At 53.2% G+C, this 22,619-nt stretch overlaps 1 protein-coding gene across 4 annotated transcripts; it reads right to left on the reverse strand.

Annotated features, from left to right (window-relative positions):
- Positions 1–996: 996 nt before the first annotated feature.
- PRX (periaxin) lies at positions 997–18,352 on the reverse strand. Of its 4 annotated transcripts, XM_066348720.1 has the most exons (6): positions 18,303–18,352; positions 15,032–15,075; positions 14,619–14,740; positions 12,449–12,605; positions 5,784–5,980; positions 997–5,136 (listed from the first exon to the last, which is right to left on the reverse strand). In XM_066348720.1, the coding sequence occupies exons 3-6, from the start codon at positions 14,643–14,645 to the stop codon at positions 1,195–1,197; spliced, it is 4,323 nt and encodes a 1,440-aa protein (XP_066204817.1). In that variant the 5' UTR covers positions 14,646–14,740; positions 15,032–15,075; positions 18,303–18,352; the 3' UTR covers positions 997–1,194. The 4 variants fall into 4 exon arrangements, with proteins under 4 accessions (XP_066204817.1, XP_066204819.1, XP_066204818.1 ...); XM_066348722.1 differs by lacking the exons at positions 14,619–14,740; positions 15,032–15,075; positions 18,303–18,352 and having other exon boundaries at positions 997–3,378; positions 3,598–5,136; positions 12,449–12,872; XM_066348721.1 differs by lacking the exons at positions 14,619–14,740; positions 15,032–15,075; positions 18,303–18,352 and having other exon boundaries at positions 997–3,378; positions 3,442–5,136; positions 12,449–12,872.
- Between the last annotated feature and the right edge of the window lie 4,267 nt (positions 18,353–22,619).

Genomic DNA, 22,619 nt, shown 5'->3' on the forward strand with positions numbered 1-22,619 from the left:
ATCCCTCTCTCTTCCTGCCTGTCTCTAAAGAGAGAGAGACAGAGAGAGAGAGAGAGAGAGAGAGAGAGAGAGAGAGAGAGAGAGAAAGCATGTGACAAGGTGGTGACCCAAAGGGGGCTGGATTGAAAGGAGGTGCTGGAGTAAGTGGTGAGGCAGAGGGAAGGGGTGACAATTCATGGGCATGGCCTTTCATTCTCTAGGATGAGAGAAGAGTGGAGGGGTGGATATGGGGGTGTCAGGGGGAGATTAGGACTGGATGACATATCTTCTTAGTCCAGTCTGGGGCATGGCAGAGAGATGTGGGGGCATCCGGAGGCTCTGGTGGGGATTTAGGGGCTTAAATCCAGAGATTGGGTCCCTGGGAGCTGAGAATGAGCACTGGGGATCTAGTCCTAAGAGACAGCCATGTGTCTGGAGTGGAAGCTCTCAACCTATGAGCCAGGAGAGGACCAGGAGGGGCCTTCCAGGGTGGGGCTGGGTGGACCAGGCAGTCAAACCAGATAGACAGAAAAGGACCAGCCAGGACGCAGAAGCACCCTTGTGGGCGAGGAGCCAGCAGAGGGCAGGTGGGGAGCAGTCTGCCCTCTGGGCCCCTGAGGCTGTCCTGGCCAGTGTGGAGCTCCCCAGGACAGGTGAAGTCCCCAGCAGAGGGCAGGTGGGGAGCAATCAGTCTGCCCTCCTTGGGCCCCTGAGGTTGTCCTGGCCAGTGTGGAGTTCCCCAGGACAGGTGAAGTCCCCAGCAGAGGGGTCCTGCTGCTCTGCTCTGCTGGGGAACTTCCCAGAGTCCTGCTCAGAGGCCCCTGGGATTTCTGAACGTTTAGGGTAAGTCCCCCTCCTACTAGGCCTGTCCCGAGGCCTCCCTGACTCTCCTCAGACCAGGGATGGCCTGTGGCTCTTCAGGCCAGGCTCAAGTCCCCCCTCCCTCCTTTTTCGGGCTTTCTCTCTCTGTACCTCTCTTATGCCCCTCATACACACAGAAGAGACCAGACACAAGGCTACCTCTGGATTATTTATTTACATATCTTGGCAAGATACAGACAATCTTGCCAATGAGCTGGGCACAAGGCTTCCCTGGTCATGCCCATCAGTCACCTACCTCCCGGCCCTCTGAGGGTTAGTGCTGGTTATCTCACACACAAAACAAAGGGTAGGGGATGGGAAGACGGGAGGGGAGTCTCCCTTTGCCCAGGGGCTTCAGATGACAACAGTCTGAGCCCCCTCCATCCTGGTGGGGCCTGGAGCCCCTGTCTCCGAGAACCCCACACTGGGCAGTCGGACCCGGAATCCACCCTCTTCTGGGTCCCTGCTTCCACTTCGGGCCTTGGGGCTTAGGGACACCCTGGGGAAGCGGAACTTGGGGGACTTCTCTCTACCAGGGGACTTGGAGGCTGCCTCACCCTCCTGCCCCTGAGAGGCCTTGGAAGAAGTAGCCAGGCCCACACGGGGCAAGCGAACTCGGAGGCGACCTCGGCGACCAGAGGCCCCTTCCATGCTGCCCTCGTTTTCTTCCTCCTCCTCCTTCTCCTCCTCCTCCTCAGGGCTCCGAGAGCCTTCCCCAGCGATAGCCTCGCTCTGACTGAAGCCCACGCGAGGCAGCCTGAGTTTCAGACTCCTGGCCTTCTCCCCCTCCTCAACCCCCTCCTTGGCCCGCACCAGGCCAAACCGGGGCAGCCGTACCTTCAGTTTGTGTCCAGTGTCTCCCTCGCCCTCTACCACCTGGTACTCGGCATGGCTGCCCATGGCGGGCGGTGAGAGCTCCACATCAGGAAATGAGAGATGGAAGGTTTGTCCGACCCCTGGGGGCTGGTCCCCAGGCTCTCTGACCCCAGCCCCAGCTCTGGCCCCCAATATGGGCATCTTCAGCCTTAGCTCGCCCTCACCTGTGGCTGCCTCGCCCATCTGTGCCTCTCTGCTCAGCCCCACATCCAGCTCAAGCTGAGGCACTGTTACAGCAGGCATCTTGAAGACGCCCTCTCCCACCAAGAGCTCACCGCCTGCCACTTGGGCTCCAGGTCGAGATAAGGTCACCTGAGGCACCGGAACCCTGTAGCCTGCCGTGCCCTCTGCCGAAGGGGCTGCACCCTTGACATGCTGCCCCGAGGGAGTACCCAGGCTGGCCTCACTGAAGCTAGTCAGCTCCACCTGGGGCAGGGAGATGCCCAGGGGCAACCTCAGCCCTGCCTCATGGCCCTCAGTGCCTGCCTGCCCTGTTGTGGACACTTGTAGGCCTGACAGCCGTGCCCCACTGACAACCATCATCTCTTCCGCCCCCATTTCCTCCTGGGCCCCCAGTGTGACCAGCTCCACCTCAGGGATTTTAAGCTGCCCAGCCATAAATTCTGGCTTTTCACCACCCTGAATTTCTACCTCCTTCCCCCGAGCCAGCCCAAAGGAAGGCATTTTCAGTTTGGGCATCTTCACCCTCCCATCCCAACCCCAGCCCTTGCCCTCCAACTCAGCCATGCCTGGCACCAGTTCTCCGGCCTCGGTGTCCCGGACTCTGGCCCCAAACTTGGGCAGAGCGAACCTGGGCCCCTTGAGCTTGAAGTCGGCCCCTGCCATCTCCACCTTGCCTGTTGGCAGATGGGCATCGAGGCTGAGCTGAGGGATAGACAGGTCGAGAGCGGGGAGCAACCCTGCCTCCCCGGCCCCTTTCGCTTCAGCCTCGGTCCCTACCCAAGCCTTGGGGAGTGAGATGGCAAACTTGGACACTTTCAGCTTGGTGGCTCGCCCAGCCCCCTCAGCCTCTGCCTTGGTCACCTTTGGCCCTGAGAGTCCAAACTTTGGCAGAGAGAACTTGGAGGTGGGTTTGACTTTCATCTCTATCGCCTCCACCCGCTCTTCCTTGACTTCCGCTGTGGGCAGCTGTGGAGTGACAATCTCAACAGAGGGCATCCGGATGGCCACTTCCCCGACGCCTACTGCCACCTTGCCCTCTGCCTGTGCTACCTTGCCTTCTGCCCGCTCCACCTTGCCCACTTCAGCCACTGGAACCTGCCGCTCCAGGCTTAGTGCCCTTGGCAGGTCTAGCTCCACTGAGGGCAGTGTGAGAGAGGGGACACCCACACGTGCATAACTGTCCACCTCGGGCTGCAGACAGGGAAGTGTCACTAGCTTCCCTGAGACCTCAGCCCCTGTTTCCCCTGGCTTGCCTCGTGATGGTGACCTTGCCCTCCCTAGCTTAGGCATGGCCATCTTGGGCATCTTGAAGCCAAATTCCACCCCCTCTGCCTTCTCTGCCCTGGCAGCTTTAAGGTGCATCTCTGGAGCCTTGGGAAGCTGCACACATGGGACCTTTGGCGCCTGCACTTCTGGCAGCTGCACTTCTGGGAGGTGTACGTCAGGCACGGCCATCTCGGGCACCTTCGGGAGCTTCATCTCGGACACTTTCGGCAGCTGCACCTCCGGGAGCCGCACATCTGGCACGGCCATCTCGGGCACCTTTGGCAGCTTCATCTCCGACACTTTCGGCAGCTGCACCTCCGGGAGCCGCACGTCGGGCACGGCCATCTCGGGCATCTTTGGGAGCTTCATCTCCGACACTTTCGGCAGCTGCACCTCCGGGAGCCGCACATCTGGCACGGCCATCTCAGGCACCTTCGGCAGCTTCATCTCGGAGACTTTCGGCAGCTGCACCTCCGGGAGCCGCACATCTGGCACGGCCATCTCGGGCACCTTTGGGAGCTTCATCTCCGACACTTTCGGCAGCTGCACCTCCGGGAGCCGCACGTCGGGCACGGCCATCTCGGGCACCTTCGGGAGCTTCATCTCAGACACTTTCGGCAGCTGCACCTCCGGGAGCCGCACGTCGGGCACGGCCATCTCGGGCATCTTTGGGAGCTTCATCTCGGAGACTTTCGGCAGCTGCACCTCCGGGAGCCGCACGTCGGGCACGGCCATCTCGGGCATCTTTGGGAGCTTCATCTCGGACACTTTCGGCAGCTGCACCTCCGGGAGCCGCACATCTGGCACGGCCATCTCGGGCACCTTCGGGAGCTTCATCTCCGACACTGTGGGCAGCTGCACCTCTGGGAGCCGCACCTCTGGGACAGCCATCTCGGGCACCTTTGGAAGTTTCATCTCTGACACTTTTGGAAGTGCCACCTCTTGGAGTTGCATTTCTGGAAGGGCTGCCTTGGGCACTTTTGGGAGCTTGACCTCAGGTGCCTTGGGGAATTTCACTTCAGGCCCCTTGGGCACCTTGACCTCAGGCGCAGAGACCCCAATGCCAAAGGAGGGCATCCTGATGGTGGGCAGCTTCAGCTTGCTCTCAACAGTGGCTTCAGGGGCAGTGGGCCGGGGCTCCAGGAGAGAAAGCCCGAAGGTGGGCATTCGGAGTCTGGACCCCTTCACCTTGGCCTCGGGGCTGCCCTTGGCCACCTTGACTTCAGCTACTTCCTTTGCTCGAGCCCCAAAGCGGGGAAAACTGAGGTGAGGCATCTTCAGGGCCACCTCAGGAACCTCTTCTCGGGCCTCCAGCTCTGTGCCTGGCAAGGCTAGGTCCACCTCCACGGTAGGTGCTGCCACATCCAGGCTGGGCACCACCAGTGCCGCCGTAGCCCTTTCCTGGGTCTCCAGACAAGGTAGTGTGGGCAGAGTGGGTAGTGAGGGCAAGCTGGGCAGCTCCACTTGGGGAACCTGAATCCCTGTAGCTGCAGGCTCCACAGCTGGTACAGCAGGAGCTCCTAGACCAAAGGTTGGCAGGTGCAGGGCAAACCCAGTGGCTGCTTCTGCGGCAGGACCCTCCCCCAGTCCCTTAGGGGCTGGAACCTGGGGGACCTGTGTGCTTGGCAGCCCGAGCCCAACCAGCTCCACTTGGGGTGCTGTGAAATGGGCTCCTGCAGCCACCTCAGCCTCCGCTTTCACTTTTCTGTGGGGAGGAGCAGCGGCAGCTAGCCGAGCTACCTGGGCCTCTTCGGCCACTTCTCGAACACGCAGTCGAGGCAGCTGGAGGCGCCGGCGGGTGGGCGGGGCTGGGACAGGACCCTTGCCGGCCTCGGCTTTGAGGCCCCGACGCAGACGGGAGAACTTGGGAAAGGAGAATTCAACGTCAACAGGGGCCAGATCTGCAGGGGCCCCCAGGACCCCAGGCACCATCTTCTTCTTCTTCTTCACAGAGGACAGACTCTGGATGTTCTGGGGAGAGAGGAGAGAAGCGGAGAGCGGTGGGACAGTGGGAGGTCTGGGGTGGACAGGGGCAGTCCCAAACTGGTATTGTACTAGGCTGGGGATGTGATGGATTGAACATCTTATCCCCAAAACATCATCTCCACTTCCTGCCTGTCATTCCACCATACTGCCCCTGAAGGCAAAGATATTCATTTCTAATCTTACAGTGAGTCAACAGGAATGTAGAAACTGAGACCCAACACTTCTAGTTCCTCATCCAGGATTTTCCTTAATACCCTCATTCTAGAGATGGGGAAATTGAGTCCTAAGGAAGGAAACAAACTTGTCCAGAGTCACTCAGCAGTGAGGAGCAATCAGGCTTAAACCTGGCGTCCAGATTTGGAGTCCTCTGGTTCAGGACCCCTAGGAAGCCTAGAACTGAAGGTGAGGATACCTCTCCAAAGTGGGTGAGGGCCCCGGTCTGGGATAGGTGGGTCCTCCTCCCCAGAGAGGAGTTTAGGGGCATAGAGCAGGAGGCCAAGGATGGGATTAGCTTTGGGTTAGTGACAAGACAGAGGGCAAGGCTGGCCCGTGGTGTAAGGGAGGAGAGTTCATGGTGCAGAGATGGGATCTCTAGGACAGTCCAGAGCCAGGACCGGGCTAAGCACGCGTACCAGCTTGGCCACCTTGGCCCGCGGGCCCTTGATCTCGTAGCCAGACACGGTCCCAGGCCTCAGCGCCAGGTCCCCGGTGGGCACAGTGCGCTTCAGGCAGAAGGAGACCTTGTAAGGCTCGGCGCATTGCAGCAGACGTAGTGCGTCCTCGTACTTGAAGTTCTCAAAAAACACACGGGCGCTCAGCAGCTGGTCCCCTGCAGGGGAGGTGAAGGTGAGCAGAGAGGAGGCATATTCCGCTCCCACCAAGGCCTGGTTCCTCCCACTTCCCTGGAGCCAGCACAGCGAGGCTCCTCCCAAAATTGGCCCCGCCTATCTCCTAGCCCAAGATTGAGAGTTGGCCAATCAGGGGCGCTGAGGATGGCTCCATAGCCTCTGCCTTAGGGGCGCTAAGAAGAGCTCAATTGCTGAGACACCGAGCAACCCCTCCTTGGATTGGGCATAGCATCGCCACTTAATGGGCTCGCTGGGTGGATCCCGGTCTGAGAGCACTGAGAGCACGAGAGTCTGTCTCTCTGCCTCCCCCTCCTCTCACTGAATTAAAAAAAAAAAAAAAAGAAAAGCCCTGCCCTTTGGCTTTAGCTTTGCCTCCTCGCTGTGCAATCCACACACTCCACACCCTCGCTGTAGCCTTTCCACACCCCTTCCCCAACCTTACATTTCAGACCCTGGCTTTTTTTTTTCTTAGAGAGCCAGCGAGGAAGGAAGAGAGACACAAAGGGAGAGAGATGTGAACCTTCAACTTGTAGTTGCCTCACGTTAGTTGTTCATTGATTGCTTCTCATACCAGCCTTGACCCAGGGGCTCAAGCTGAGGCAGTGATCTCTTGCTCAAGCCAGAAACCTTGAGCTCAAGCCAGTGACCTTGGGCTTCAACCTAGCAACCTTTTGGGCTCAAGCCACCACTACTATGGATCATGTATGTAGATGATCCCATGCTCAAGACAGTGGCCCCACACTCAAGCTGGTAACCCTGCACTCAAGCCAGCAAACTTGAGGTTTCAAATCTGGGACCTCGGCATCCCAGGTCAATGCTCTATCCACTCTGCCACCACCACAGGCTGGGGTTTTTTGTTTATTTGTTTCACTTATTTATTTATTTATTTATTTATTTAATTTTTTTACAGAGACAGAGTCAGAAGGATAGATAGGGACAGACGGAACGAAGAAAGATGAGAAGCATCAATCATCAGTTTTTCGTTGCGACACCTTAATTGTTCATTGATTGCTTTCTCATATGTGCCTTGACCGCAGGCCTTCAGCAGACTGAGTATCCCCTTGTTCAAGCCAGCAACCTTGGGTCCAAGCTGGTGAGCTTTGCTCAAACCAGATGAGTCCGCGCTCAAACTGGCGACCTCGGAATCTCAAACCTGTGTCCTCCGCATCCCAGTCTAACGCTCTATCCACTGCATCACCACCTGGTCAGGCTATTTGTTTTAATATTTATTTACTTATTTTAGCAAGAGAAAATGGAGAGAGAGAGAGAGAGAGAGAGAGAGATAGGAACATCAATCTGTTCCTGTGTGTGCCCTGACTGGGGATTAAACCAGCAATCTCTGTGCTTCACAATGATACTCTCAAGCTATCTGGCCAGGGCTGGGTTTTTTGTTGTCCTTTGTTTTTTGTTAGCAGTTAAACTTTACGATACTCTCTTCATCTTTTGCCAAGTTTGAAGATGTTTATAGGGCTTCAAAGGGTGGGGACATGGGAGTATCATGAAACTGTCTGGGGAGCAGGCTGGGTATTGGAGCCCATGACTGAATCATGGGGTCTGCCAGTTCCTCTCCCATGCCCTATTTGAGGGTCACATGTCTCCAGGGTTCAGGGCCCAGGTTCCTAGCATTTAGAGGGCATGACTGTTTGGAGAGGAACTAGATCAGGCAGGAAAAGGGGAAGGAAAAGAATGAAGTTTCCATGTGTGGGGTGGGAGAAGGAACAGTCAAGAGGCAAAGTTCTGGCCTGACCGGGTGGTGGCACAGTGGATAGAGTGTCAGACTGGGATGCGGAGGACCCAGGTTCAAGACCCCGAGGTCGCCAGCTTAAGTGCGGGCTCATCTGGTTTGAGCAAAGCTCACCAGCTTGGACCCCTTGCTCGAGCAAGGGGTTATTCGGTCTGCTACAGCCACCACGGTCAAGGCACATATGAGAAAGCAATCAATGAACAAATAAGGTGTCGCAACGAAAAACTAATGATTGATGCTTCTCATCTCTCTCCGTTCTGGTCTGTCTGTCCCTATCTGACACTCTCTCTCTAAAAAAAAAAAAGAGAGAGAGAGAGAGAGAGAGAAAAGAGGCAAAGTTCTGGGGAACCAAGACCAGGAATTCCGGATCTGGATTGTCAGTGGAAGACAGTTATCCCACCCCCTACCCACAAAATGCCAGTAGAGGATTCTCTCACTCTCCACTTAAAACTTTTTGTCATGGTTCTTTTCCCTATAGGCTCAGGTTCCCTCTAGGCAGTCACCATACATGTGTCCTTTCAAATTCTTCCTGCTAGTCCTGTCCCCCACTGTCCTCTCCATCTGCTCCTCAGCACAGCTGACATCAATCTCTCAACAACCTGTCCCATGAAACCTTTCTCCCCTCCACCGTCCACCATTCCCTTCCCTCAGTTCTGGCAGCTGAGAGAAGAGGGGGCAAGTCAGAGAAGGGGAATGGGTAGCCTAGGGAGAAACTGTTCAGACCCTGACTTTGCTTCCTTTACTGAAAGAACAGAATCAGAAGAGAAATTCCAGGAGCTTTCCCCCATTACTCACCCCCATGCTCCTGTGGCAATTTACTCTACTCTCTCTACCTATTCCTAGGGAGGAACTGTTCCACTCTGGTTCAGGTCCATTCCTCCAGCAATTCTCCCATCCTCCCCCCCCCCCCATCATTGATTTGTCCCTCTCTTCTACATTACTCCCATCAACAGACAACATACCATTGTTTCTTACATATGAAAAGTTGTCTTGACATCACTCCAACTGGCGCTCCTGCCCCATTTATCTCTTCACCTTAATGGCAAAATGCATTGAGTGTCAAGCTGCATTATTTCTACTTCTCCAATCACATTTCTGACACCCATCCTGGAACCCTGAACTGCTTCTCTCAAGTTCCCATGCAGTGACTTCTGTGTAGCTAACTCCCATGGTCAGGCCCCAGGCTTCTGGGATGGTTCCTCCCCATCTTCCTGACCTCTTAAAGACACACTGACCCAGCGCTCAGGCCTTAGACCCCTTGTCTTCTCCATTCACATGTTCTACTCACCCATTTGTGAAGCTTAACTCCCAAGTGTATCTTTCCAGCCCAGTACCCTCCCCTCCATCCTAGATTTATCTGACTGACCTTCCAGATCTCCACCTTGATATCTGACACTTCTCATTTAACAAATCCAAACTGTTCTCCTGGTCTTCCTCCAAACAAGCTCCAACCACAGTATTCCCCATTTGTGAGACTACCGTCCTCCTTGACTCTTTTTCCATTACAACCTATATCCAGTCCTGAAATCTCCTTCAAAATAAATCCAGAATCCAAACCCTTCTCTTCACCTCCAATAACATCATTTTGGCCCCAAGCACTACCATCTCTTACCTGGATAATCACAGTAGCCTCTTTGTAGCTCTCTCTAATCTTCATCCTGCCCCCCTATGACCAGTGTACTGCTAATACACTAGCTCAACACGGTCAACTCTCCACTCAACAACTTTCCCAGATTAAAAGCCAAAATCGCCTGACCTGTGGTGGCACAGTGGATAAAGCGTCAACCTGGAAATGCTGAGGTCGCCGGTTCGAAACCCTGGGCTTGCACATATGGGAGTTGATACTTCCAGCTCCTCCCCACCTTCTCTCTCTCTCTCTCTCCCTTTCTCTCCCCTCTCTAAAATAATGAATAATGGCCTGACCTGTGGTGGCGCAGTGGATAAAGCGTCGACCTGGAACGCTGAGGTCGCCGGTTCGAAACCCTGGGCTTGCCCAGTCAAGGCACACATGGGAGTTGAAGCTTCCAGCTCCTCCCCTCCCTCTCTCCCCCCTTCTCTAAAATAAATAAATAAAATTTAAAATAAAATAAAATAATGAATAATAATAATAAAAAAAAGCCAAAATCGCCTGACCTGTGGTGGCAGAGTGGATAAAGTGTCAACCTGGAGTGCTGGGGTCACTCGTTCGAAACCCCAGGCTTGCCTGGTCAAGGCACATATAGGAGTTGGTGCTTCCTGCTCCTCCCTCTGTTCTCTCTATCTCATTCCTCTCTCTCTCTCTCTCTTTCTCTTTCTCTCTCTAAAAGTGAATTTAAAGAATCTATAAAAAAAAAAAAAAGCCAAAGTCCTCACCATGGCCTATAAAGTCCTCTAAAAACATCCCTCCCTCTTACCTATGTCTCTCCTCACTAGAATGTAAGCTCCATAAATGCAGAGAGTATTATCTGTTCTGTTTACCTCAGTAGCCCGCGCACTTAGACTAGAATCTGGAAATAGGGCCCTCAGTAATAGAATAAATCACATTCGTCTCATCCATGTTACCTAAGACATCCCTTACTAAGCTACCTTCCCCATCTCCTCCAAGTTAACTCCACCTCTTTTCTCCAGCCCAAACAACAAAAACAATAACTAGCACTTATGTAGGACTTAATATGTGCCACTTAGCTATGTGCTAAGTGTTTTCAAATGCTGACTCATTTAATCCACATAATAACCCTATGAGGTAAGTACTAGAATTATTCTGATTTTAGAGATGAGAAAACCGAGGCATAGAAAGATCACAAACTAGCCCTGGCCAAATAACTCAGTTGGTTAGGATGTCTTCCTGACATACTGAGAGTGCTGGTTCCATCCTCAGTCAGGGCACATACAAGAATCAGCCAATGGCCTGACCAGGCAGTGGAGCAATGGGTAGAGCGTCGGACTGGGATGCAAAGGACTCAGGTTCGAGACCCTGAGCTCACCAGCTTGAGCGTGGGCTCATTTGATTTGAGCAAAAGCTCACCAGCTTGGACCCAAGGTCGCTGGCTCGAGCAAGGGGTTACTCGGTCTGTTGAAGGCCCGCGGTCAAGGCACATATGAGAAAGCAATCAATGAACAACTAAGGTCTCACAACGAAAAACTGATGATTGATGCTTCTCATCTCTCTCTGTTCCTGTCTGTCTGTCCCTGTCTATCCCTCTCTCCGACTCTCTCTGTCCCTGTAAAAAAAATAAAATAAATTAAAAAAAAAAAAGAATCAGCTAATGAAGGCATGAATAAGTGGAACAATAAATCAGTGTTTCTCGGCCCTGGCTGGTTGGCTCAGCGGTAGAGCGTAGGCCTGGCGTGCGGGGGACCCGGGTTCAATTCCCGGCCAGGGCACATAGGAGAAGCGCCCATTTGCTTCTCCACCCCGCCCCTTCCTTCCTCTCTGTCTCTCTCTTCCCCTCCCGCAGCCAAGGCTCCACTGGAGCAAAGATGGCCCAGGCGCTGGGGATGGCTCCTTGGCCTCTGCCCCAGGTGCTAGAGTGGCTCTGGTTGTGGCAGAGCGACACCCCCAGAGGGGCAGAGCATCGCCCCCTGGTGGGCAGAGCATCGCCCATGGTGGGCGTGCCGGGTGGATCCCGGTTGGGCGCATGCGGGAGTCTGTCTGACTGTCTCTCCCCGTTTCCAGCTTCAGAAAAAACTAAAATAAATAAATCAGTGTTTCTCTCTCTTTCTCCCTCTTTCTCTCTGAAAATCAGTTTTAAAAAAGAACCACTGAATGCATAAATAAGTGGAACAACAAATCAATGTTTCCCTCTTTCCTTTCCTCTTTCTCTAAAATCAATCAAATTTTTTAGAGCCCTGGCTGGATTGTTCCGTTGGTTAGAGCATTTTCTTGAAGTTCAGAGGTTGATGAGTTTGATCCCAAGTCAGGGCACATACAGGAGCAGATTGATGTTCCTATCTCTCTGTCTCTCTCTCTCTCTTCCTCTCTGGTTAAAAGAATTAAAAAAAAAAAAAAAATCTCAAACTAGCCTGACCAGGTGGTGGCGCAGTGGATAGAGCGTCGGACTGGGATGCAGAGGACCCAGGTTCAAGACCCCGAGGTCACGGGCTCATCTGGTTTGAGCAAAAGCCCACCAGTTTGAACCCAAGGTCGCTGGCTCCAGCAAGGGGTTACTCGGTCTGCTGAAGGCCGGTGGTCAAGGCACATATGAGAAAGCAATCAATGAACAATTAAGGTGTTGCAACACACAATGAAAAACTAATGATTGATGCTTCTCATCTCTCTCCGTTCCCGTCTGTCTGTCCCTGTCTATCCCTCTCCCTGACTCTGTCTCTGTAAAAAATAAATAAATTAAAAAAACAAAACAAAAACAAAACAAAAAATCCCTGGGCTTGCCTGGTCAAGGCACATATGGGAGTTGATGCTTCCTGTTCCTCCCCCTGTTCTATCTCTTTCCTCTCTCTCTCTCTCTCTCTCTCTCTTTCTCTCCAATAAAAATGGATGAATAAAATCTTAAAAAAAAAAATCTCAAACTAGTAAACTGCATCTCTAAGAACCCCCACAGCCTGCTCTGGGGAACTGCAAAGCCAACACAAAAAGCCCGGCCCAAAGCCCTTAACCCCGCCTATTGATCTCCGGCCAAGCTGGGGTCCCAGGATGGATTCCTAACCTAGCCTTCGCATGAAGGCCCCGCCCACGTGAAGGCCTCGCCCCATTTCTCGCCCCACCCACCTTCCTGCAGGCTGAGGCTCTTGGCAGCCGGCGAGTCCTCGCGAAGTTCGCGGATGTAGATTCCTTCTTTTCCGCCGCCGGCTACGTTGATGCCAGTAACCCCAGTCTGCGCCTCCGTCTCCACGATGATCTCCACCAACTCCGCCCGCCTTAGCTCCTGCGGAAGGTGGCGATGGTCGCCAGGGGTCGCTAGGGCCAGATCTCGCACAGAGCCTGCCATTGCGCTTAAAAGCGTCTCTTAAATTAGTCTTTAGGGCACATGCCCCTCTGCAAGGCTCAGGCAGGTCGTGCGGGCCCACCCACTCCGGCATCTCCCCTTTAGGGAAGAGCGAGGGCCGCTCGCTCAGTGGAAGGGTTCAACCGCTCAGCTGGCTCGCCGCTCTCTTGGAGCCCCTGGGGGAGGGACCGGACGGGTTGCGGAGCGGAGGCTAGAGGAAACCCGAGTAGTGGCTAAGAAGCCGGTCCGGTAGGAAGGGGCTGGGCTCTCCGTGGGGCGTGGCTAGTTCTGGGGGCGGGGCTAGGGGAGTGGAGGTACGTTAAAGAGCACTAACGGATAGAGCAGAGCAGAGGGGCTCAAGATATGGTGTGGCTAGAATTTCGGTGACGGCAGGGTGGGGACTCAGAGGCTCAGGAGCTATGGGGAAGGGCTTTAATAACAGCAGAATGGGGTTGGGGTGAGGTTGGGATTCCGAATAAAGGGCTGGACCCTTACTTGGTGCGGAATGGAGGGGTGCGGGTGGGACTGGCCTCCTTGGAAGCTTGAATGTGTGTGAGACTGTGCCCTATTGTGGACTTTTATGACCCCAAGCCCTGCGAACGCCCATGGGAGAATGAATTCAGTGAAAGGGGGTGGGTGGGTAATGAGTGGTGGACCAACAGACGTGGTATTCCTGGTATTTACTGTCAATGGTGCTGACATAGCCCAATCCCAGCAGCAACCTGTGGGATTCACATTTGGGCTCCCCAGAAGAGGCAGTGGGGAGACCTCAGTTCCACAAATGTCTAGGAACCCAATCTGCTGTGTGTCTCTGGGGGAGACCTTTGCCTCTCTGGGTTTGTTGCCTTACTGTAAAGTTGGGTAACATGGATTACTGGAATGAGTCTCTGGTTGTGAACTGAGACCTGAAGCATCGAGAGGATGCTGTATTGGTCAAGGTATCTAGGCTGGCACAGACTGGAGTTGAACCCAGGGCGAAGAAGGGAAAGCAGGTCTGGGCCAGATGCCCCACAGCAGTGGCCCTGGGACAAGAGAACTGGGCAGAAAAGGGGTAAGAAGAGTTGTGGTAGGAGTGGCAGGGAGCACTGTGACTATCACTACAGTCCTTTCTTAGGCCCTGAGCCAACCACTTTATGTATGGCATTTCCTTTCATCCTCTCCACAGCTTGGGCAGTCACAGAGGGGGATACAAAGGTCCAGAGAGATGAAGTGACTTGCCTAATGTCACGCAGCCAGTTAAGCCACTGGGCCTCAACCTCAGGTCTATGACCTCAGAGCCCATAGACTGTTCTGTAGGCAGTGACCTCCTTGCACTATTCCCCACTCCTACCATCCCCCAGCCAGCTTGGCTCCTGTAAAAGTAGACCCTCTCTGTGCCTGGCATCTGGTAGAATGAAGTCAATGCCAGTGCTTTATCTCCTTAACAGTGACAGCTGCTGACCATCAAGGGACTTCCTAGGCTCCAGGCCCTTACAAATAGCTTGTGTGAATCCTCACAATCTTCCGAGGTGAGGACCATGCCCCGTTTCACCAGTGGAGAAACAGTATTAGAGAGATCAGATCACATGTTCGGGGCTGCACAGCTGAAGTGGTAGGGTTGGGATTTAAGTCTGTGTGTCCAAAGCCAATGTCCTCGACCTCTGCACCATCCTGCCACTTCTGATGAAGAGTTTCTGCTTTATATTCTTTAGCTCATTATTAATATAACTCCATTCTGCTCCAATGAATTAGCTGCTTTGAATTTTAGTCTGTGCCAGGTACTATGTTAAGCAATTTACATACGTAAAAAGTTTTTCCCTCACAGCAACCTATAAAGTAGGCCCTGTTGCTATTTCCATTTCATAGATGGGGAGACTGAGGCACAGAGAAGCCAGAACTGTCTCCTTGCTCCCCTAGTCTGTGCCCCCCACCCAGTCCCCACAAGTGCTCCTTGGAAGATGCGTGAGTACTCACCTCAGCACTCCGGCTCCTGACTGCCATGGTGCAGCTGGGAGTCACCTGGGCCCAAGCTGCTTCCTCTCTCCTTTCTGCTGCAGGACGAGCTTCAGTTCTGCATGGAGCAGCTGCCTCTGAGCCTGTGGGGGACGAGGATGAAGGCTTGAGGCCAGGGGAGGAGGCTGGGCTTAGAAGGAGAGGTCAAGGTGGTATCATAAGGGGAGAAGGATCCCCCTCCAGCTGTTCTTTCACTGTTGCCTGGGCACAGGCACCCCCTAACAGGAGCTCAGCCTGGGGTGCTGTACAGTTGTCTACGGGGCTCACACTTTTCCTCTGAGGCCTTGCTGCCTGTCAATGATAGACAAGGGCATGAGGCTCCAAGCAGGTGAGGGAGGGGCAGGGAACGGCATGTGGCACCAGCCAGTGCTCACCTCAGGGACACCTCCAACTCCTTGGGCCTCCTGGATCCCGGGCTCTAAGAAGAAGAATGTGAGGATTACTATTAGCTAACCCCACTGATTGCTTTCTGAGTGCCTGACCCTTCCTGCACTATGTCAATACTCTAACCTCATAGTGCAGGTGGGGAAACTGAGACTCAGAAGATCTTTGTCCAAGGTGACACAGTTGGCCGACAAACAGTACAGCCGGCACTAACTCCTAAGCCTGACAGCAGAACCCCTGAGCCAAACACCTCAGCAGACCAACAGGACCAAATTTACTAAAAAATAATTATAACAATCCCAAGAACTCCCTGTGGGCAAATCACCTCACCTCTCTGTGCCTCAGTTTCCTCATCTATAGAATGATGAGAAGAAGAGCACCTCCCTCACAGAGCTGTTGGATGGATCATGAGTTACTAAATATAAAGTTCAGGCCCATGGAAGTGACTTCATAAATATTTTCTGTTATTACTAAAAACTTCCTGTGGTTGTGATCTTGTGTCAAATGTCCCACAGGAGTTGTTGCATGTGGATCTCAGAACACCGTTACGAGGTCAATACAATTATTGAGTTTATTACAAAGAAGACACCTGAGGCTGGCAGAAGGGAAGTCACTTGCCCTCATCATAGACTTGAACTTGTCTGAAAGCTCCAGCCCCTTATACTGATAATAACTAATGGGTATTGAGTGGTCATTCTTTGCCAGTCCTGGGCTAAGACATCTCCTTTCCACTTCACTACAGAAAACCCTAGCCCCTCAGGCCAAGAACCTTACTCTAAGTCACACAGCACAACGAGAAGGAGGCAGAACTGGATTAGCCTGTAGTCTCCCCACAGGCCCTTCTGGGGAAAAAGGGGTGGATATGTGTCCTGCTCCCCAACTTTGGCCTTGTCCTCCCAGCCCCCACCTGACATGCCTACATGCCAACCCCCACTCCCAAGGGAAAGGTCAGGCCTCATACGGCACATTCCCTCAAACAATGGCCCATCTGCTATGCCCAGTCACATTCCGCCCCTGCCCACCCACCCCTAGCTACACAATGGCCCTTCATAGCCCACCAGTGGCCAGGGGAAAGGACACAGGAACCCCCTCAATGCTCCAGCTGTACCCACTCCACTGGCTTGCCCCCCACCATGTCAGAGGGCTCCTCTCTGGCTCTGCTAAGGGTCGTGGTCTCCATGTCTTTCCCTGACCTTCCCTCTGAGTCCCCAGCCTTTCCAAATAGGATTGGCTTCCATCTGGGCATTTCCTCTAAACTGGGCCCTGTGTTAGCACCCAAAGACCTCATAATCACCCTGAATATGGTGGCTGTCTTAGGGTTAGAAACTGAAGCTCAGAGAGGGGAAGTAACCTGTCTGGGGTCTCACAGCTAGGATGTGCACCCTTGACCCTAACTCTGCACTTAACTTGCATTGGTGGCTTGGAGCACTGGAGGAGTCTCAAAGAGTAAAACAGCTGGCAGGGGGAGGTTGTGAAGGTGCAAGAAACAGGCACTTTTAGAGGGACCTCCGTGGTGCCAACTCTGGGCCAGGTAGGCACTTTATAGACATGGCTTCATGCTATCCCATTTTATTGATGAGTAACTGAGGGTTGAGAGGATATCATGGTGATGGAGTTGGGATGTGAGCCCAGGTCTAAGAAGCTAACCTGAGTCCCTGATGCAACACAGCATCCTGAGCTGGAGGTGGGAAAATCCCGGTTCTTGTGCGTGGTATTGGAAATGGAGAAAAGGGTCTCCTGGGCCACAAGCTCCCTGTTCCAGGCAGGGCAGCAAGGGTCACACCCAGAGGCCGGCACAGCAAGCTCAGCAGGGGTAGTGAAAAGAGAATGCCTTCATCCCTGCCCAGGACAACTGCCAGCCCAGGTTATATTTAGCCCAACTGTGCCCTTCCTGATCCACGTACCCAGCCCTTGGGGTAAGGAGGGGGCAGTTTCGGAAGGAAGCCCACCCCACCCGGGTGCTCTGTGTTCCCAGCTCTGCCCATCCTACTAGGCAGGGAAGAGGGGGTGGGGAGGCTCCTGGAGGCATCCCTGACTTATGTTAGAGGAAGATCTAACGGGGATCCCATGGTGAATCAAGGCAAGGCAGGACCCTCTAGATGTCAACAGCTTTTTCTTGAGCAGGTCCTCTGGTCCTACTCTGTCACATTCTTGAGCTTCCAGAATTCTGAGTCCCCATTTCTTGACCACTTACTATGTGCAAAGATCTTTCCCTGCTTTGGTTTATTAAAGCATTGCAATACCTTCTTGGGGAAGGTGCAACCCAGATGGCCATGTATGATGCCACTCATGCCCCTCAGAATGGCTAGGGTGAGGGGTCCTGGGCCCTTTGGCTGAGCTGGGCTTGCTGAGGAGTCCCCAGCTTTGCCCTGTGCATCATCTTACCCCTATGGCTGGCACCATTTAGGAATTTTCCCCATTCGGAGCCTCAGATTTTCTAGATACGAGCGATCTGGTGCCCTCAGCAAGTGGAGTGGGGGTGATGACCTGACCCATCCAGATCCCTAGACATGATCTGAAGCCATCTAGTGGGGGGGGGGGGGGAGGGAGGCATGCTGGCAGTGGCCTCAGTTAATACCTGCTTCAGCATTTCTCAGGTTGGACCTCTGGGGCACAGTATTTCACCTGTCAGGGCCTCAGTGTCCTCACCTGTCAAATGGCAGCCCAAAAGGGTGGTTTCGAAGATTTGTGAGAGAACTGCAGGACCTGAGAATATTCCCAGCATATAGTAAGTGGTCAGGTAATGTAACTTAAACACTGACAGCAAGTGGGGGTGTGAGCTGTGCAACTCAAAGTATCTCATCCAGCCTTTGCTCACCAGTGGCTTCACACTCATCCCTACCAATGGGGAAGTTTGGGTGAGGAACAAAATCCAGTTTGGACACAATCTCATACCAACAGGTTCAGCACTATCTCCGTAGCACACTATTCCAGGGACCACAATGCCTGCTCCATCCCAAGCATCCTGCCCCAAGTTTTACAAGCACAACTCTCCCATCAGCCCTATGAGGTGGCCTTCAGCAACCCATTTCAGAGACAGTAAAGCAGAGGCACAAAGGGTGAAGCCAAGATCACACAGCCAGAAAGGGGGAACATTGGGAATGGAAACCAGGGTCTGGCTCCAAAGTCTGTGTCTTCAGTTCCTACAACCTGATACCTCCTGAGACACAGGCACCCTCCCAGCACCTCCCCGGGCCCTGGGGATTGTTCCCAAGGCTTCGCAGCCTGGCCAGGGCGATAACTGGCGGGCTGATCTCTTACCAGCGAACCTCCAGACACTTCAGGAGCTCCCAGTCTGTCTGCTCGGCCCCAGCCCCAGGCTGGAGGGGAAAAAGGAGTGGAAAGGGGGAGGAGGGGGAGATCCTGGACATTGGCTGTGGAGGCATGACGTCACCAAGGGGGTGGGTGGTGGGGAAACAAACATCCCCTCTTCCAGCTAGTTCGCTTGCAAGGGGGTGGGGAGCCAGAAGACAGCTGCGTCTCCCTTGTCTGGGGTGAGACTGCCACCAAAAGCCCTGCTCTTGGGATTTACACGTTGCTGCAGCCCCTTGGAGACTATGCATCCCACCAGTTCCTGGCTTCCAGAAAACAGGCATGGTCCTGCAGGTTCCTGGGGCCCCTAAAATAAACTCCTTGCACTCTTCCCACTTAGTTTGGGTTCAAATCCCAGCTTAGCCACTTCCTGGCAATGTGACCTTTGCAAGGCACGGCATCTCTGTGGGCTTCAGTTTCTTCATGTCTAAAACAGATAGTAAACATGCTCATTTCATGGGGTATTGTGAAGATTAAATGAGTTAAAAGAGGCTAAAAATGTTTAAAAGTGCCTGGCACAGACTGAATGCTACATATAAGTAAATGGCATTATTATCCACACAAATCAGTGTACCTGCTGGACTTGTCAGTGAGCTTTTGGCCTGAGACTGGGCACAGGGGAGTCCCACTTCTCTGCTTAACGGAGTTGCCATTTGGGGGAGAACTTATCCTGTCCTAAATACTACCCTGGGCACCCAAAGCTCTGTTCCTAGAGTAAAGGGTATAAAAAAGTTATAACCGCCTGACCTGTGGTGGCGCAGTGGATAAAGCATCGACCTGGAAATGCTGAGGTTGCCGGTTCAAAACCCTGGGCTTGCCTGGTCAAGGCACATATGGGAGTTGATGCTTCCAGCTTCTCCCCACCTTCTCTCTCTCTGTCTCTCCTCTCTCTCTCTCTCTCTCTCCCTTTCCTCTCTAAAAAAAACGAATAAATAAAAATAAAAAATAAAATAAAAAAAAGTTATAAACAACTTGTAGCTATACTCCCGGAGGTGGTGGGACTAGGGTCCTCCTCCAGCTCTGCTGGACCCCAAACATGCTGCAATACTCTTCTGTCCCCTTCATATAACAGACAAGTAGTGTCTGAGAAGGTAAGTGACACCCAAAATCATCCGCAGCAAGTAGCTGGTAGTACTGAAATTTGAACTCAGACCTGCCTAACTCCCAAACCAAGGCTATTAGGCCTCACCCTGATACCCTGGTCCCAGCCTCCAGCCTTCTCTGACTCACCAGGCCCCGAGGGGCAGCACAGGAAGCACAAGGACCCCCACATGCCCCTCGCACCCACCCGGCTGCTGCCTCGGATGTTTGCAGCTTTATGAGCCCAGGCCTGGAGCCAGGGCTGCTGTGAGGCTGGGGATTACTCCCAAAATGCACATCAGCAGCTTCCACTCTATTGTCCGGCCAGGCGAGGCCACCAGGCCCTCTCCTCAGTCGGCACCCTTGACCCTCACACCAGCTCAGTGGTCCCACCTAGGAATCATCCCATTGACCACACTGCATGTTTGGGGCCTGCTTCTGAGGGCGCAAAAAACAGGAACAGGTTAGCAGGATCCAAGAATGCTCAGGGCCTCCCCTCTTCTCTCTGAAATGCCCCTTGCCCACTCTCAGCCACTGGAGAAGGCAGGAATGTGCTGAGCTCTGGGAAAAGCCTTCCATGCCTGGCAGCCAGCAAGGGTTGGGGTGTGGCTGGAACCATTCAGAACCCTCCTCCCAAGAGGGGTGGAAGGGACTGTGTGGTCAGGGCTGCTGTGGGTCTGAGGAGACCCTCACTCCATTATTGTCTTTCTCTCTCTTTCTCATTCATTGATCTATTCAAATATTCATCTGTTCATGTATTCATTCAAAAGACATTCACAAGCCCTTGGTGGCAGGCCCTTTGCTGGGCACCAGGGACACTGACAGACCTAAATTCACGATGAGAGGGCAGTCTCAGGCAAAGATTCCTAGAGGAGAAAACATTTAACATCAAACTGAAGGGTTGGGAGGAGGAAACCAAGTAAAAACATGGGGAAAGGGCTTCAGGTGGAGGGACAGAGGGGAGATGGGAGCAGTCCTTTATCCAATATCAGCAGTCAGCGAGCACCTGGTCTTGTGCCTAGCCCCATGCTGAGTGGTGCTGGGAACACTGTGTGACCAAGATAGCCAGGGGCTGATTTCACAGAGTTCACAGCCCAACAGGGAGACAGACCCAGAATGGCCAGGGTTGTTATGGGGACTCACAGGCAGAGAAGCCAATCAGGGCTTTGTTAGGGGAGCCCAGGAAAGATACCTGCTCCAGTGTAGGAAGGAAGGTCAGGGAGATTTCTGAAGGGGGGAGGGTAGACATGTGAACTGAGACTTGTAGCTAGGCAAGTGAAGAGGGAGGGAAATAGTTTTTTGTTGTTGTCATTTTTGTGACAGAGACAGAGAGAGGGACAGATAGGGACAGAGAGGAAGGGAGAGAAATGAGAAGCATCAATTCTTCGTTGTGGCACTTAGTTGTTCATTGTTTGCTTTCTCATATGTGCCTTGATGGGGGGGGGCTACAGCAGAGCGAGTGACCCCTTGCTCAAGCCAGCAACCTTGGGCTCAAGCTGGCGAGCCTTGCTCAAACCAGATGAACCTGCGCTCAAGCTGCAGACCTCGGGGTCTCAAACCTGGTTCCTCTGCATCTCAGTCCAATGCTCCATCCACTGCACCACTGCCTGGTCAGGCGGGAGGGGAATAGTTTTATGGGCAAAAGGTACAGCCTGTGCAAAGCACCCAAATCTAAAAAGAGCTCAGCACATAGGAAATGTCCAAGAGCTGTGTCCTTGTTCATAGCTGTGTTCCCAGGGCCAAACATGCCCTTTCTTTAGCATCTCCATCTCACGTATATACTTATTCACCAGCTATTAGCAAACACTTCCTCTGTATCCATCCCTGGACTGGGCAGCACTGGGGACACAGCAGTGACAGTGACTGTGCCCTCATAGGACTCACAGTTGAAAGGGAGCAGACATTAAAGAAGTGACCTGCAGAATGAGTATATTCTTACACACTGAGTTAAGTTATATGAAAGATGGATCCAGGTCTATATGACAGGCCTGGCACTCTGGTGTTATCAGAAAGGGCAGGAAGGGCTTTCTGGAGGAAGTAACATTTGAGCTGGCACCTGGATACATAGGAATTCATGCAGAGCTGCAGGTGGTAGATAAATGAGAGTAGGTTTCAGGTAGAGGAAACAGCCTATGTGCAAAAGGCTCCTCTGAGAAATTAGAAAGAGTGTGAGGGGACATTGAGGAGAGGTCCATGGTCAGCAGGGCCATGAGAAGGAGCTAACAATTTGTTCTGATAGCCCTGGGTGCCTACGGAGGGACAAAGTCAGAGCTGAGTTTTAAGTAGTTGAGGGTGGAGTCTGACTACAGACCAGGCTGGAGTTGGGAAGAAAATCCACTGTCTGCTCAGGAGAGTCAGACACGGGAGTCTGGCGCATGCTGTCCTGTCTCTCCATGTCTCAAGGGCAGATATCTTCGTTTATTCCCATCTCAGGGTATCAAGTATTTGGTCTATTACCTTAAGTAAGCTGTTAGCTGTCAGTTTTGTGTAGTTGCCCTTTAGCAGGTGAAGAAAGCTTCTTTTCCCTGTTTACTGTGTGTTTTGTCATGAATGGTATTGTCTTTGTGTGCCCCTCTGTGTCTCTGTTTCTCCCTTTGTCTCTGTTTTCATTCCTTGAGTCTGTGTCTCTCTGTATATCTTTGTCTCGTTATCTCTGCCTCTCTCTTTCTCTGGGTCTCTTGCTTTCCCTCACCCAAGAGGGTGTGGCCATGGGAAGTTGAGTTTCGGAGTTGGCACCAGTGTCCTGGTTCAGTAAACACAGGACATCCTGCCGGGCTGGGGAAGAAGATGGAAGCTTCTGCTTGGGGACCACCCTTTCCCCACCCAATCTGAGTTGAGCAGGAGCCAGGTCTCACTTGTTGCAGCTAAGGGAAACTGCTGTCTATTTCACCTCCATCTTTAATGCCTGCTCTGCCCCTGGCCCTCTCAAATGAGTTCCAATCTCAGGGCCCAACTGCTTAGATGCTTTGCACTCACTATGTCTCTCTCTGGTCTTGGTGTCAACAGCAGACCTGCTCCTCCTCCTGGTCACCATTCCAGGATGGCCCCACCATCTCCCAGTCCCCTATCCAGATCTCTAGATCTCATCCTAGGCTCCTCCTCAATCACAGCTTATCAGTCCCACAGCCTGTCCTTCTAGTATCTCTCCCCTCCTCTCCCCATGGCTACTCCCAGCCTTTCCTCTGG

This window comes from Saccopteryx leptura, chromosome 9 (genome assembly GCF_036850995.1).
Source record: "Saccopteryx leptura isolate mSacLep1 chromosome 9, mSacLep1_pri_phased_curated, whole genome shotgun sequence".
Lineage (NCBI taxonomy): Eukaryota > Metazoa > Chordata > Mammalia > Chiroptera > Emballonuridae > Saccopteryx > Saccopteryx leptura.